We start from the raw sequence: 17,822 nt of genomic DNA, 5'->3' as shown, positions 1-17,822 counted from the left end.
GTCAATGCAGATGTACAAGGCACAACTTAGTGTTGATGCTAAAGTGTTTTAATATACATCCTCAGAATATCTGAAGGTATTAAAATAACATAATGTCATGTCTATATTTTATTATTTAATGAGACTCTGTGCATTTCTAAAGCTTCATAAAGCATTACACTGATAACATATGTGTGGCCAGGATAAACTGTTCCCTGAACTTAAAAGGTAAAAGACAAGACCCTTTCTAGCCTGTATTAAAAAAAAATTACACACACACACACACAAATACATATACACATCACACAGAAGGAACTTTCCATAATTCAAAGTAGGCCATTTTCTTGTTAGCAAATATTCCCATTACAGTATTTCATGAGTTATTTAAAAATCATATACATATTTACCACCTGTTTTGGTCAACCTGCCATAAAAAGGTACTGAAATGGAGACAATTTCCTTCCTCAAGGTATTAGACAGCGCCTAATTTAGAAAGTCACTCCCTTGAGATTACACAGTGAAAGGTATCATTTAGTTAGAATATAAAAGCTTTCTGCTTTTAAAGAAATATTTAACTCCACATAGAAAAAAAATCACCCTCTCAGAAATAAATTTTTCAGTTAGGGCACTCACTGGTTATAAGACAGTTCAAATCTTTCAAACCCAAACATAGTGCTCATTACTGTCTTATCATATACTGTCCATCCCTGAGAATAAAGATTCTACCATTTTAAATTCTGAATGCAGTAAATAAATTTCACTTTGATAATAATGATATTTGAGAATTTTTTTCCAAGCTATAAACAAAACCTTATTTTATTTTAGTCTAAAAATGATAAATGCTCTTTGTAAAGAACACCATTCATAAAATTTTTAAATATTTACATTTTAATTAATTGCAATCTGCCTTTTACTGGGTAATTTCTATTATTTGCCATTCATATATCACTCATTTCCTCATAACTCGTTACTCTGTAATTTCTGTTAATAGGGACATTTAATAGGTAATGGAGGAAAGGTACAATATAAAACTTAAAGGAGCTCTGAAGTGAGATTTACGTATACCTGTAGCAAAAGAGAGTTTGGAAATAATCTGAATGCCACCCAATAAAGGCAAAAAAAAATATATGAAAGTAAGAATACATGTGGTAAACCTCTTCCTTATTGCTTTGGTTTAGCCTTCTTGGCCAAAGTCTTCTGTAAACTTCTTTAATTTCAACAAGTCATGTTCATTGACTGTAGGTTTTGTTCTCGACAGTGACCGTACCATGTCCGACTGTGAGGGGAAAAAAGATGAGGAGGGAATTATTAGTAACAGACCTGATGAAACAAAAATCATCATATCATCACCATCATCATTATTATTTTAACTAGGGTTAAATTTGAATATTTACACTATGCCTTAAGTTAATGACAGTGAACTATTTTATTCTTTCTAAATGACACCTTTGATCATGTCATTCCTTTGTACTAAAATTTTCAACTCCTTCCCTTACTCTGATCAAAATCTTTCCTTGGCTTCTCATTACCAATCTTAGTCTGAGGATAACAGCCCTGCAAAATACGTTCATGATCCACTTTCTGGCCTTAAGTGGGGTTTTTTTTTTTTTTCATTTTTAAGTAAGAAAGAAGGTTTCCAACTGAGTGCAATTGAATATAGTCATTCACCCACACTTAGGTGTAGTAGAATAACCATTTAATCAAAATCAACTCAGCACCATTTTACAAAATTCGTTAAAATTATGACTGAAATGGTAAGAAAACAGGCTAATACCAGGGATCATTAAAAATTCAACTTCAAGGCTATGTCTCTCATAAATCAGTATGCGAAATGATCAAAAGGACCACTCTTAAGTTTTTGCAAATTCTTTAAAGCTGGAAAGAGTACAAAACTTTAAAAAATAACAAGGGTTGAAATAAAAAGGGGTTTCTGATTAACTTCTCAGATGAGATTTATAGTTAATTAACACATATAAACACACAAATACATACAAATGTATTTATAAACATATATGTTCATATGTCTTCATACATAAAAATTTATTCTCTGGAAGCTGTTAATCCTACCATGAAGCTCTTTGAAAATCTATAAAGCAGATAATTTTAAAAATTGAGTGTGTTCTTCAACAAGAAAAAAATAAAAATATAATAAAATGTAATTATCCAATCACAAAGCTCCCTTAAAATAATATACCTAATAGTCTTGTAAATTATTTAAACTCCTACAATATAAACTATAGAAAGTTAACTTTCTTCAATAAAAATTAGTTTTTTTCAAGCACTATAATATTTAAACTTTGTATGGAGTCACGAAGAGTAAAACAAAAACATTCATGAGTATTATAGTACATATATTACAGAATTGGATAATTTCAAAAAAATCTGAGACGCAGAGAAAAATGCTCACCGATCCAACTTTTTAAAATGAAGTCCTGACAGTGCAATGTATATGAGCATTTTGGGGATAACACTGCAGTCAAATTTCAAGTTTTAATAACAACAGAAATAAAACAGAAGATGGCTATAAAACCTATAAGGTCAGAAATATGTGTTTTTGAAAAACAAACTTCTCACTTTTTTGGGCCTTTTCCTTAAGGCCCAAAATAATTATTTTTATATTTTAAGTTTAATTAATTAATCATTGCAAGTCTCAATGAACTTGCCTGATGATACTAAAATTTTCCAGCTAATTTGACATAACAGAAAAAATTTTACTTTCGCCTGACAATTAACAAAGCATAATGTTTTAAGGCACTTCTAAAAGGCAAACAAAATTTCAAACCATGGAAACAACAGGCTCTAAAAGTTTATCGCCAGGGACATCCATCCACGTCATTTCAATGGCATCAGGATCACCAGGAGAACAGGGTGTTAGCAGATCATCTACAATGTTGTTAGGGTCAGCTCGGGAAGGTCCACAAACCTGGAAAAAAATATTCATTTCAAAAAATTAAATTATCATTAAGATTTTGGCCATTAGGGTGAAAGGTGAAAATGTTTTTGTTAAAATGTTTATTTTTAAAAATGGCAAGGAATATATAATAAAAAGTGGCTACCTCTGAGTGGTAACATGGATTTTCCTTGATTTTTATGCTTTCACATTTTTGAAATATTACAATAAATTATTTATATGATCACAGGGGTAAAAATAAGTTACAGAGAAAGAAGAAACAGTTATTGTAGCTAGGACTCCCATCTTTTCAATGCTTATTAATTGGTAATAATCTTAAAGAACAAAAATAGACATATCTCAAAAATTCTACAACAGATGAATTGTGGTATTTGAAGCACTAGTTTGAAATTACTGAATCTTTTTTGTCTGTTTTTAACAAAAAAAAATCTCCTTTAAATATAAGAACAAAATAAAAGCTAACTGTAATTTCAGGACCATTTTATGATTCACAACTTAAGATAACAATAACTAAAAAAGAGCCTTTGAGACATACAGTCAAATGCAATATGGCAACAAATTTATATCAAGTTGGGGGTTGCTTACACTTTTTTTTTTTTTTCTGTAGGTGCATGGTCCAGGAATTGAACCTGGGTCTCCCACACAGAAAGCGAGCATTCTACCACTGAACCACCCATGCACCCTGCTTACATTTTTAATATTTGTTTTATTGATCGACTTTAAATATTATGTCAGGATAGGTCAAAGTGGGGAAAAATAAATATTTTCACTTTACTTAGTATGAGTTATTTTATTGTCTTTCTTCTGCCACAAAAATTTTAGATACACGACGTCAAGGATTTACTTTTTTTTTTTTTTACTATTTTACTTTTGGATCAGTCTCTGGGCTCAGACTGGTACTTCAGATATTTGATAAAGAAACAGTCAAACTTATTCTTGCTAATTGAAATAGTCTTAAAAATGGAATGAAGGCTGGAAACATTAAAGCAGTCTACTCTGGTTGGTGATGCAAAAGTGCTAATGTTGGGTGGGCCATGGTGGCTCAGCAGGCAGAGTTCTTGCTGGCCATGCCAAAGACCCAGGTTCGATTCCTGATGCCTGCCCATGCAAAAAAAAAGTATTAATGTTAAAACTGAACTGACTGCTTTATCCTTATCCTACTAACAAGGGCCTTGATTTCCCTGTTTCAGAAGCTGTCTCTGGTAATAACATACAGAATCAAAAGCTTAATTCTTATAGGACTGGACTGACTTCCTAGGAATTTATAGTTTGAAAATGGCAAAGAGAATTCTGAAGGGAAAATACAGTGGATGCAGCAGGCAAACGACCTTGAGCCTGTTCAAGTTCTCAGTCATGAATGGCTGAGGAAGGGTAGATAAGTCTTACTTACTGCCTAATCAGGCCATGCAATGGGTGCTTTATGAGTACTATTTCATTTAACTCTCACAACAGCACTTCAAGATAGTGTTATCAGCCCCATTGTGAGATATGATTAAAATGATTCTTAAACAGGTAATTTGTTCAAAGAGACATTATAATGAGTAAATTGTTGAGCCAGGCTTCTGATTTAGGTTTTAATTCAAGCCTAGAACTTTTTTTTTTAAACCTTATTTTCCCGATTTATAAAAAACACGCACAGATGACTTGGTCATAATATACTGTTTTCTTCATATACTGCTGGACTAGGTTTCCTTTGCTAACAATTTTTTAGGATTTTCACATCTATGTTCATGAATAATATTGCCCTGCAGTTTTCCTTCTCCTTTTAATGTCTTGTCTGATTTGGCTATCATGGTTAAGCTGACCTTATAAAATGAGCTGGGGTAGGCTTTAGAGGAATTCGCATAAGATTTTTATTTCTTCCTTAAATATTTGGTAGTATTTGCTGATGAAGCCATCTGGGCCTGCAGTTTTATTTATGAGAAAGCTTTAAAACAGATAAAATTTCTTTCATAGTTTATTAATATTTTTGTTTCTTTTTGTGTTATGTTATATTTTCTCGAAAACATATACATTCACCTAAATGTTCAAGTGTACTGGCTTAATGTTCATTATGTCACCTTTCTACCTTTAAATGCCTAAGGTGGATAGTGATATATTTTCAGTCCTCACATTCATTTGTGCCTGCTCCCTTTTCCCAGATCAGTCTCTTGAAGGGTTCAGGAATTTTATTAGTCATTTCAAAGAAGCTTATATTCTGTGTTGTAGTTTGTTATCGAGATCATTTATTTCTACTCTTTATTTTTTTTCTGTCACTTGCTATGAGTTTAATTTCCTGTTCTTTTAAGTTCTGGCACAGATGTCAACTGAGCTCATTGTTAACCTTTCTCTTTTCTGATATATGGATTTTAAACAAAAATATTGAAGTAAAAAAAAATACAGAAAATGTACAAATACACGAACACACAAAGAAACACCCACCCAGATGAAGAACTAGGATATTACCAGCAGCCTCCTTCTAATTACCCTGCAGGAAGCAATACCCTGACCTCTGTCACCAATACTGAGTTTTGCCTCATTTTGAATATTATATAAATGGAATCATATACGTTTTCCTGATTTCAGATTCTTGTAGACTGCTATATCCCCAAGAGAAACATGTACCAAAAGAAATGCCTAAGTATGTCCAATAGCAACATTAATCCAAGCAGGAAGGAACTCTAACATATGTAAATAGAGAGCTACAAGTAATTGTGGTGCTGTGCTTGGAAATTTATAGTTTTCTGGTATATATATGCTATTGTTCACATAAAAAAAAGGGAAAAAAAGTCGATTGTGATGATAAAAAAGTATTTAAGCTCTCTAGCCTCCTATATTCTGGAGCAGCTAGAAGGACAAATATGAGAGGATTGTATGGTAGCCCATGACAAACTCTGGGATCTATACTGTAACCACTTTTTGAAAGTGCTTTGAAAACTATTGCTTTATTTCTTTGCTTTGTATATATGTTATACTATACAATCAAAAAAAAGTTAAAAATATATATATGGCAGCTTGTTTTCTGAGATTTTTCTCTGTTCCTCTCCCTCCATTTACCTGAACCTTTTCTTTCCCGAGTCTCTGTTGTCCTTGTCCTCCTGTCTATTCAGATGCCTCTCCCAGCACTGTAGGATCCTCTCTTGGAGGGGGAGACCTGGCAGGTCCTTTGCGAGTTCATGGGGTTAGACAAGTTCCACACTTTCATACCCCAGTCCTTACAGCAGGCACCTACCACCTACTTGCTACTAAAACAGGAAACCCTCACCCCCCACCCGCTGGTTTCAGATGCTTTCATCAAATTAGCCTACCCTGCTTTCTATGGGATATTCCTGGCTATTTTGGAATTCTCATTCTCAGTTCATAAGATTCCCTTTAATTCCATATTTTCTCCTATGCAAATGTTAACTCATAAGGCTCACAGGTGGTTTGTCCTCACCTGTTTATATATTGAACTAATTTATCACCAATATTATTGTAAATACTGTTAAAGGGTTTGTTGATTTTCTATCTGGCTGACTGATTTTTTTGGTCTATTTCTAAGATTCTTCCTGTTTTTGTACAAACTGCCATGTGTCCATGTGTACTAGGTTATGTTTTTTTCTCAATGATTTTTTTGAGATAAAATCATCCAAAGTGTACAATTCACAGTATCATCACAAAGCTGTGCATTCATCATTCCAACAGATTTTTGAACATTTTCATTACTCCAAAAACAATAAAAATAAGAATAAAAATAAAAGTAAAAAAGAACACCCAAAACATCCTGTAATACCCATACCCACTATTATTTACTTTTTGTCTTTTTTTTCTTACTCATCTGTCCATACACTGGATAAAAGGATTATCAATCACAAGGTTTTCACACTCACAAATTCACACCTTTATTATAAGCGCTATATTATTCAATCATCTTCAAGAATCAAGGCTAACGGATTACAGTTCAACAGTTTCAGGTATTTCCCTCTAGCTATCCCAATACATCAAAAACTGAAAAGGAGTATCTATAAACTGCCTAAGAATAACCTTCAGAATGACCTCTCGACGCTATATGAAATCTCTGTCATTGAAACTTTATTTCATTTCATTTCTCTTCCTCCTTTTGGTCAAGAAGGCTTTCTCAACCCCACAACACCAAAGCCAGGCTCATCCCTGGGAGTCAGGTCCCAAGTTGTCAGGGAGATTTTATACCCCTGGGAGTCAGGTCACACATAGATGGGGAGGGCAGTGAAGTTACCTGCAAAGTTGGCTTAGAGAGAACAAAGGAAGTTCTTTAGGGGTGACTCTCAGGCAAAATCATATGTAGGTTTAGCTTCTCCTTTCTAGGAATAAGTTTCATAAGGGCATGCCCCAAGATTGAGGGCCTGCCCCATCAAGCTGACGGTCCCCAATGCTTACGAAAATAACTGGTCTTCCCTAAGTGGGGAAGTTTAATATTTCCACCATCCTTCAAGTGGACTTTGCAAATATTTTTTTAATTTTCTGCCCCAGCTTACTTTGGGTTGTATCAGGGGATCACACCAACCTGTAAAAACCAGTAAGATCTCACTTTTTATTTATGGTTCCATGTAATTATGGTGTTAGAATAAGATGACCATAGAAGTTAAATTAGATACTGTGCTACAGAAAATATACATTTTGCACCAGTAAACATCCCTTCCTTTGGTACTGTACAAAAGTTGAAGTTTTAAAATACCATCAATACAATCCTTATCCCTTTAGTCCGATTTACCTTAGTCCTACCCAGATCAGCTTCATTCATATCTCTAATTGAAGTCTGATCAACTTTTTCAGTGTTTTTAACAGTTGCTGTCTGGGGTAATGCTAACTTTCATAGCTGCATAACTCTAGTTCTGAGTCTCAGGTGTCACACAAATACCCAAAGTTCCAGGGAACGACCAGGTTATATACAAAGAGTTCAGCATCTAAAAATTTAGAATTTTCTGTTACTTTTTATATGGAATTAGTTTTCCTGAAATTTCCTCAAAATTAAGAAATAACAGTTACAACTCTGGAATAGATGCGACTGTTCATAATCTAGGAACCTTTACTATAAGCCTTCACCTGATAACCTATACTCTCAAATTCAATTCTCAAGAGTTTGCACATTATAGTTAGTCCCTATTAGTGCGGCATTATAATATTTGTCTTTTCTGGCTTATTTTACTCATGCAGCTATAAGTCTTCAAGGTTCATTCAGCTAGTTGCATGACCAGGACTTCATTCCTTCTTGGAGCTGCTCACTAGTCCACTGAACGTATACACCACAGTTCCCCCTTCCGATCTTCAGTCAATGTACCCTTAGCTCACCTCCATCTATTGCAACTCCCGTATACTGCCACCATACACACCAGTGTGAAAATGTCCATTCATGTCCCCTTCTCAGTTTGTACTAGGTTATTTTTTTATCATGAGCTAGTCACTGTATTTGTAGAAACCGCTGTAGAAATACACTAAGGTCTAGGATGATATAATCCTTCCCTACAAAACATTTCTATATTCTTATGCCAGGTTTTGAAGGGATGCTAGCAATCTGGGAATACATCAATATAATTTCAGGGACAAAGATGATTCAAAGGATAGCTGGAGTTCCTCTAGGGCCTGTTACCTCTCATTCAATCTTAGTCCTTAATCTTACAGTACTTTATTTTAGGGACACAACCACACTTGCTCTAGCGCCTCCAACAGCCTCATGAGGCATCACAAGCACTGTTAATCTCTATGCCAGCCTCTCTGGAACTGGCAAGTACTGTGAGGGGAAAAGTGACCAAAAATCAGGCTTACCTCCCTATACTACCTTTTTATCTTGGATTCTGGCCTAAGCCAGAATTCTTTACCGTCTTTTTAGATCTCTCATGTCTTCAAGTGAAGCATTAGATTTTTAAAATACATTTTTTTCTAGTTGCCCTCAGTAAGAAGGTTGGTCTTACTTAAATATCTAGTCCACCACTTAAATTGGATATCCCAAGACCAACCTCCTTACTAAACTATATCTTAATCATATATACTCAACTCATACACACAGAAAAAACTGCCCCTTACTAATTACAATACCGTGGGAACCTGTGCTAACATCTATGTCCCAGACTGACCATCAACAGGTAGATAATATATGCATCTCTTGTAGTTTTTGTGAGGACCAAACAAAATAATAAGATAAAGGATAAAACCCAGTGCCACGAATATATTAAAGAATATTAACTATTATTATTTTTACTTTGTTAATTAGGTATAATTGTATCAGATTATGCTCAAGAATATTTTGGTTACATCAGAATCAGTTTTACAACTATTTAAGTTTCTATACTTACAGCAAAATAATACAGAAATGCTTAAAAGATTTTAGGACTATATGTCTATTAATAAGCAAATTTTAGTTGAAAAATTTATTTTTGATGAAGTAGAAATATTTCTGTTATGAAAACCCATTTATGATACTATTACCAAACTGAAACTCTGCCATGCCAGAGACCTGGGTTCGATTCCTGGTGCCCATGCAAATAAATAAATGAATGAATGAATGAATGAAAGGATGGATATGTTACCTACCTTTTTAAAATGAGTAGCTGACTGTACTTTTCTAACAGGCTGCATAAGTGCATCACGTACAATGATACTTATATCTGCCCCTGAATAACCATCAGTTTTCTGCCCCAGTTCTCGGAAGTCCGTTTCCGTTAGACTGTTTTGAGTGGTCCCTAAATGCAATTTAAACATTGCTGCTCGGGCATGGGCTTCAGGCAAAGGAATATAAATTCGTTTCTCAAATCTTAAAATGAAAGAGAAAACACATCAAGGAAATTAAAGAACATTTTTAACATTTTAATTGAAAATTAGAATATTTTCAAGAGAAACAAGATATTTAAATATTTTCAATTATATAACGTTAAGTTGAATATCAGTAGACTTATATGTGATCAGAGCTATCATTTTCATTTAAGGTGGATTAAGGAAAAATGTCCAAAATACATTAAAAACAAATGAAACCAAAATAGCCAGGGAACGAATCTGGAGTGGTTTGGGTGTTTCCTCACATGCTTTTTGGGGTGTTTTGGGACATAATATTTGTTGTATGCCTAGAATTCATGACATAAAAAGACCTGTAGTACAAGATTATATTTTCCCATGGAGCTGCACTGTGAACTCCTGACCAATGGATTAACAAGAGTAACAATATGAAATAAGAGTGGAAATGACAGAATAATTCTCTAAATTCAAAATAGTGTAATTACTTAAAATATTGTAGAATAAACATGTATTTATTACACAAAACGTCCATTTTATTACAATGGGCACACTGAGAACACACAATTCTACTATAGCAAAAATAACTTAAAAAACCAAAAGCCATGAATTATTAACAATTTTGCTTGCCTTAAAATTTTAGGATTTGAAGACAGGAGGGAGGCAATGTGATACAGTTTAAGTGGTCTGTTCAGACTTTTTTTCCAGAATTTTAAATTCTTTAAGAAAACTTTTAAGAGTTTCTATTATCTTTAGAGATAGGTTCAGAAAAAGGTCATTTAAAAAAAAATACCCAGTACATTTCCTTTCTTGATATTGAATGGTAATCTAGCATGTAGACGAATCATCAAATGAATGAGGTAAAAATGGCACAACTCAAGTACTAATTTTTACTATGCAAAATTCAAGAATGGGAAAGGGAATTATGAAGCAGTGAAAAATGAAGAGTCTATACACTTTTCCTATAAACAAAATTTCATAGTCAAATTCTTTCAACTAAAAAAATTCTTGGTCATCTTACTTTTTGACTTATATAATTGTTATTTTGTGAATTTCATAAGAAGACTTTTCACTAAAACATCAAGCTATGTTTATAAATTTATGAATTATTAGGGCCCACTAAGTTCCATCAGAACTAAAGATAAACATTAGGTAATACGATTCCCAATATGACAGATTCAGTAGATAGAAAACATGGTTTTTTCAATAGCAGGCAAACAAACAATCCCTGCCCATATGCCCTCGAGGTAGGTGGGCTAAAGGTAAAGGGTTAGGGGGTATTAAAAAAATTCTGAAAAGTTATCAGAATGCTGCCTCACTGGACAAAATGGGAATTACCATTTACTACCAGTATTAACTGTAGTTAGAAATACAAAGATATTCACTGTATTAACATACCTTCGTCTAATGGCAGAATCCAGAACCCAGGGTATGTTTGTAGCTCCCAGAACCAAAATACCATCATTGTCCACACCAACTCCTGCAGCAAAATAGGCAATATTTTCAATAATCTGTCATTTTAGTGCTCTTTAATCACATTTTTGGACCAAGAACTGTGTTAACTTTAATGCTAAAGTGTCTTATTTTGAGTCTCTCTGAAAAAAAAAAAACTATATTGACCAAATACAATGTATATATTTCCAAGAATTAATCTCCTAGATTCTGGACCAAAACTTAATATTCTTTTCAAACTATCTCTTGAAAGGTTTCATTTGAAATCTACACATTCCCTTTACTCATATTGTTCCTGGTGTGTCATGTCTAAAAATATTCTTCTCTTTATGCAGTGAGTCCTACACCTGGATGAAAACCACGTATGTGTATGAAAGATAACAGAATGAAATATGACACAATGAACCAGCCAGTCTGTTAGAATGGAAAAAGTGTGCTTGAATTTTTTCCCAATACTTTTATAATTCTGGTTATATGATAACTATAATCTGTTTTTTAAAATCAGTAATAATACTACCTTGCATTTGAACCAAGAACTCTGTTTTAATTCTACGTGCAGCTTCACTTTCATTTTCACTTCTTGAACCACAAAGAGAATCAATTTCATCAATGAAGATAATGGAAGGTTTGTTCTCTCTGGCAAGTTGAAATAAATTCTTAACTAGCCTGAAAATAAACAAAAACTTTCAGTTTCCAAAAAATATTAAAAAGGAAAAAAAAAATGCTAACAAAAAGACTTAAAAAAAGCAATACACCAATATTACAAGAACTATATAGATTAAAAGACATAATCATGCTTTAGGTATGGAAAATAAGATGGTTACAATTAGATAACTCACTTTATAATTTACTAAGTTCCATATATATGCTATCTTTTCAAAATAAGGACTGATCTAACAGAGAAATGAATTTCTATATCATATCACTTATCTAAATGACTAATAATGATGTAAGAAACCAATTACATTGTAGCCTGGTTATTTAAATATTAAAAACTATTTTAAAACATTTGAATTATACTTCACATTCACACTTTGATTTTCAAATAATGGGACCAAGAAAATTATGCATATACTTATTTCACACAATCAAGTTTTTCTACATTTATGAGACTGTATATCATGGGAAGAAAAATCTGAAAACACAATTAATGTATACAAACTTAATAAAGAATATTATTCTTGTCAGTGGCATTCTAAGCCAACACAATTTGCTATGAAAAAGTAGGTTGCTGATATAGATGAGAAATGTTGACCTTTTCATAGTGCTTTAAACAGTAAAAGGCAATCTCTTCATGTTTGCTGCAAGGGCAAACTGTTGAGAATATGATCTCCCAAAATTTTGGTAACTGTCAATGGTGTAACTCAAAATTTATTTTTTTTAGTTATGAAATACATGAAAAAAAGATTATATTATACATTTGTAATCAGAGTTACAGATGTTGACCTTTTGTCATGTTTGCTTCAGATTGCTTTCTTTCTTTTTCAAAGAAGTAGACCAACTGAATGAAAGTTAAAGCCCAAACCCAATCCTTTAATTCTCCATCCCTCCCTAGGAGCAAGCATACTCTTGTCAAAATAATTTGTATCATTTTTATGTATATTTAATGTTTTTATTAAATGAGTATATGCATAGATATATTGTTTGTCCTCTGACATTCTACATTAACAGTTATGTATTATAATGCTCCTTTTACCACATTTTTAAAATTCCATATGATTTTTAGACTTATCTACATTGATACAGAGGATGTAGTTCATTACTTTCAACTGCAATGTAAACCATAATTTGGATTTAACTGTAATGTAAACCATAATTCCCTTACTGACAGATGATTAGGATGCTTGGCATTAAGATATAATTTTTGCCCATCTGATAGATCTGAAATTATATCATTGTTGACTTAACAAGCATTCCTCTGATTACACCTTCTCATGTTTACTATCTAAAAAAAATCTTTCTGTCTATTGCGTGCTGACATTCTTTCCCCACTTTTCTATTAGGCTATTCTTTTCCTCAAAGGAATGTATTTTGGTAATTTTATGTATTAAACATTTTTATTCTTCTGGTCTGTGGCTTGCCTTGAGCTTCACTGTAGCTTCTTCTGAGAAACAAAACCGTTTATTTTAATGCAAATGATTTTATCTTTTCCTTTTTCTTCAGTTTGCATATGTTGACAACTCAATTATCAAAGGCTACAAGACTTGAACAGATGTGAAATATAAGAAGAGCAAATAAATGCTTATCAGGGAAATGCAAATTAAAACCACAATCAGATACTACTACTGACCCACTAGAATGGTTTCTAAGCTAATATACCACCAAATGGTGTTGAGAATATGGAGCAATTCTGATATGTTCTGGTGGCAAAATAAAAATGGTACTACTTTGGAAAAAGGTTTGGCAATTAAACATATTCCTAAACTTTGATCTAGTAATCAAACTCCTAGTTATTTATTCAAGAGAAATGAAACCATATTCTGACTCTAGAATTTTCTACTTTTATTCATGACAGCACACTAGACTAACTTTTTAGAATTTCTTTTCATCCATTGTCCAGTCAAAACCTTCAGTGGTTCACTTATTCATCTAACAAATATTTGTTGACTATACTTTGATAGATGCTGAATTAATTATGGGGAACCAAAAAGAAAGCCAAACTCCCTATCTTCATGGGGTATAAAAAACATTCAAATAGTCATGCAAACAAGTAATTTATTACCATCTTATAATTTCTTAACTGGTAAGTGTTATGAAGAATGGTGGATACCAGTTTGCGTCATGGAAAAGATTACCTGGGGAAGTGATGATCTGAAGAAAGAACAGAATTTAACTTGGAAAAAGGGAGGTGAGGCTTGCCTCTGGGGAAAACCAGATACAATATACCTAACATGCTTTTGTAAACACAGGTAAAGGTAAGGAAATCTGCTCCTACTGATAATGGTGATAACCAGAATAATGAAAATAATGATGGTTGAAATTTATTAAGCTCTAACTACAGACCACGTGCTACTTTAAGCACTTCATATGAATCAGCCAAGCTAATTCTCACAACCCTCAGTGAAGCAGTATTATTATTTCAGGGTAGATGAAATGAAACTGAAGGCTGAATTCAGTCCAAAGGATGGTTATTACCCAGAGAAGGGTCAACAGAATATCTCCAAATTCTATGTAATTTAAAATTCTATATTCTAAAAAGTTTGTCCTTCATATTTCTCTCTTCTTCCGAGTTCATGATATGAAAGTAACTGTCAAGGCACTCAATGGTTACATATCTTCATAAGAAAGCAAACATAAAATCAATATGAAAACACAATTTTACTAAAAATAATAACATTCAATTACCTTACACTTACAGTAAGTCTCTGCATTATCAATTCCGGAAGTATGAGGTAAATAAATGTAAAATCTTCAGAACCACAAATAATTGACTGAGATACAATCTGAATTACAGTTACATTTCTGGGTCTATGCATACATCATCTCCAAATAATATTTCTACATCAAAAATTAACTATAAAATATTTTAAAACACCACGAACAGAAATGCCTAAAAATAAACTTTTTAAAATGAATATTCTGGTGATAAACAGTGTGAAGAATGACCCAAAATTTAAATGACAAGTTAGAACAATTTCTGAACTATAATATTTCATATAAGTGACTTTAAGACAAAAGTAAAAAATCAATTCATTACTTACTTTTCACTTTCACCTAGCCACTTAGAAACAAGGTCAGAGGAAGATATTGAAAAAAATGTTGAGTTGTTTGCTTCTGTTGCTACAGCTTTGGCTAAATAGGATTTTCCTGTTCCAGGTGGCCCAAATAATAGAATGCCTCTCCAAGGTGTTCTCTTGCCTAAAATTTAAGTTAGAAAAGTAATATGAGAATTTCATGACTGCTACTTTTAGTTACCACAGGCATCACCTACACTGAATAACACTGGGAAGAGGATTTTACTCTAAAGCTCTCAGTAAGAATAAAATGTTTTAAATTAGATCATTCTAAGATAAAGCATGTCAGACATATTTTGTTTTTTCTAGAGAGCACTTTATCAAAAGTATGCTTACATAGATATAGCCCTTCTAACAGGAAGTTCACGTGCTTGCTCTCATTCTTTCAACCAACAGGAATAAAAACCACAATGGGGAGACAGAGATTAAAGAAGGACCTCTGCCCTGTGTGGGCTTACATGGGAGGGGGAGGGGGGGGAGAGAGTTCTGCCAAAAGGCACTTCCAGATCATCTACTGTGTATACTGCTCTACGCCAGAATAGTATAGGAGAAACCATATCCTCAGGGGAAGAGAAGCTGGAAATATTTTCTTTTTAAATATTTATGACCTTTGAAGGAGTAAAACTAACACAGTCTGGATGAACTGTGACATTCTAGCCCATTCTTGATTCTGTAAGGATCACAGGTAGCAGATTCTCATTTAAATGGCTGGCTAATGATAAAAGGACTCTACCTTAAATCCCAGTTTTGCCAAAATATAACAAGTGATCAAATCAACTCTTTGCATCTCAATTTTGTTAATGAGAAATTAGAATATGGCCTAAAGTGGGTTATAGCTGGTAAAAAAAATATCAAATATGCATTAAAAAATTCCTAAATGCAAAATGTGGATTGGTACATGGTGTCTGCAAATAATAATATAGACATGGCCAATGGAAAAACTAAATATCGTTATATTTACTGTTATGAAAGCATGAACTTTTACTTTAATTCTATTTTCCTATTTTAAATGTATGTCACTATAAGGCCATGTTCTTTTAAGTGCAGGACACAGACCAATGGTAGCATAGGAAGTGTTTTTAGGTGGTTAAAAAAATACTTTTTACTTAAATAATTATCTTTGTAATAGATTAGAAAAACACTGATTTTGCCATTTAGTAGACACAAAGTAGTTTTTTTATTTATTTTTTTTTATTTTTTTATTAATCAAAAAAAAGAAAAGAAATCAACACAACATTTAGAAATCATTCCATTCTACAAATGCTCTCAGTAATTCTTAGTATCATCACATAGATGTATGATCATCATTTCTTAGTACATTTGCATCGATTTAGGAAAAGAACTAGCAAAACAGCAGAAAAAGATACAGAATGTTAACATAGAGAAGAGAATTAAAATAATAATACTAATAATATATATATATAAAAAGGAAAAAGACAAAAACAAAAGATTCAAACAAACAAACAAAAAACCATATTTCAGGTGCAGCTTCATTCAGTGTTCCAACCTAGTTACATTACACTTAGGTATTATTGTGCTGTCCATTTTTGAGTTTTTGTATCTAGTCCTGTTGCACAGTCTGTATCCCTTCAGCTCCAATTACCCATTATCTTACCCTGTTTCTAACTCCTGCTGGTCTCTGTTACCAATGATATATTCCAAGCTGATTCTCGAATGTCGGTTCACATCAGTGGGACCTTACAGTATTTGTCCTTTAGTTTTGGGCTAGACTCCCTCAGCATAATGTTCTCTAGGTCCATCCATGTTATTACATGCTTCATAAGTTTAGTCTGTCTTAAAGCTGCATAATATTCCATCATAGGTATACGCCACAGTTTGTTTAGCCACTCGTCTGTTGATGAACATTTTGGCTGTTTCCATCTCTTTGCAATTGTAGATAATGCTGCTATAAACACTGGTGTGCAAATGTCCGTCTGTGTCTTTGCCCTTAAGTCCCTTGAGTAGATACCTAGCAGTGGTATTGCTGGGTCGTAATCCATTCTGCCACTCTATGTCTTTTGATTGGGAAATTCAGTCCATTAACTTTTAGTATTATTACTGTTTGGATAATATTTTCCTCTACCATTTTGGCTTTTGTATTATATATATCATATCTGATTTTCCTTCTTTCTACACTTTACTCCATGCCTCTCTCTTCTGTCTTTTCGTATCTGACTCTAGTGCTCCCTTTAGTATTTCTTGCAGAGCTGGTCTCTTGGTCACAAATTCTCTCAGTGACTTTTTGTCTATAAATGTTTTAATTTCTCCTTCATTTTTGAAGGACAATTTTGCTGGATATAGGAGTCTTGGTTGGCAGTTTTTCTCTTTTAGTAATTTAAATATATCATCCCACTGTCTTCTAGCTTCCATGGTTTCTGCTGAGAAATCTACACACAGTCTTATTGGGTTTCCCTTGTATGTGACAGATTGTTTTTCTCTTGCTGCTTTCAAGATCCTCTCTTTCTCTTTGACCTCTGACATTCTAACTAGTAAGTGTCTTGGAGAACGCCTATTTGGGTCTATTCTCTTTGGGGTGCGCTGCACTTCTTGGATCTGCAAATTTAGGTCTTTCATAAGAGTTGGGAAATTTTCAGTGATAATTTCTTCCATTAGTTTTTCTCCTCCTTTTCCCTTCTCTTCTCCTTCTGGGACACCCACAACACGTATATTTGTGTGCTTCATATTGTCATTCAGTTCCCTGATCCCCTGCTCAAGTTTTTCCATTCTTTTCCCTATAGTTTCTGTTTCTTTTTGGAATTCAGATGTTCCATCCTCCAGTTCACTAATTGTAGCTTCTGTCTCTTTAGATCTACCATTGTAGGTATCCATTGTTTTTTCCATTTTTTCTTCTTTGTCCTTCACTCCCATAAGTTCTGTGATTTGTTTTTTCAGATTTTCTATTTCTTCTTTTTGTTCAGCCCATGTCTTCTTCATGTCCTCCCTCAATTTATTGATTTGGTTTTTGAAGAGTTTTTCCATTTCTGTTCGTATATTCAGCATTAGTTGTCTCAGCTCCTGTATCTCAT

At 33.3% G+C, this 17,822-nt stretch overlaps 1 protein-coding gene and 1 non-coding gene across 4 annotated transcripts in view; both read right to left on the bottom strand.

The window, feature by feature from the left end:
• VPS4B (vacuolar protein sorting 4 homolog B) overlaps positions 1-17,822 on the bottom strand; it is a 42,360-nt gene that overhangs the window by 3,708 nt on the left and 20,830 nt on the right. The window contains exons 6-11 of one of the 3 annotated variants that reach the window (XR_013165064.1): positions 14,764-14,920; positions 11,580-11,728; positions 11,009-11,090; positions 9,416-9,635; positions 2,762-2,902; positions 1,045-1,255 (exon numbers count right to left, since the gene is read on the bottom strand). Coding sequence is in view for 2 of the 3 variants with exons in the window: in XM_077135303.1 (XP_076991418.1) it covers positions 1,154-1,255; positions 2,762-2,902; positions 9,416-9,635; positions 11,009-11,090; positions 11,580-11,728; positions 14,764-14,920 (851 nt within the window). In the remaining variant the exon portion in view is untranslated. The remainder of the gene's footprint in view (positions 1-1,044; positions 1,256-2,761; positions 2,903-9,415; positions 9,636-11,008; positions 11,091-11,579; positions 11,729-14,763; positions 14,921-17,822) is intronic. The other 2 variants (XM_077135303.1, XM_077135302.1) reach the window with 2 other exon arrangements.
• TRNAR-UCU (transfer RNA arginine (anticodon UCU)) lies at positions 3,499-3,569 on the bottom strand. The gene has a single exon. It is a non-coding gene; the product is annotated as a tRNA-Arg (tRNA).

The sequence above is a fragment of the Tamandua tetradactyla genome, chromosome 18 (genome assembly GCF_023851605.1).
Source record: "Tamandua tetradactyla isolate mTamTet1 chromosome 18, mTamTet1.pri, whole genome shotgun sequence".
NCBI lineage: Eukaryota > Metazoa > Chordata > Mammalia > Pilosa > Myrmecophagidae > Tamandua > Tamandua tetradactyla.
Note: the sequence above shows the minus strand (reverse complement) of the source record. Positions and strands in the feature narration are given on the sequence as shown.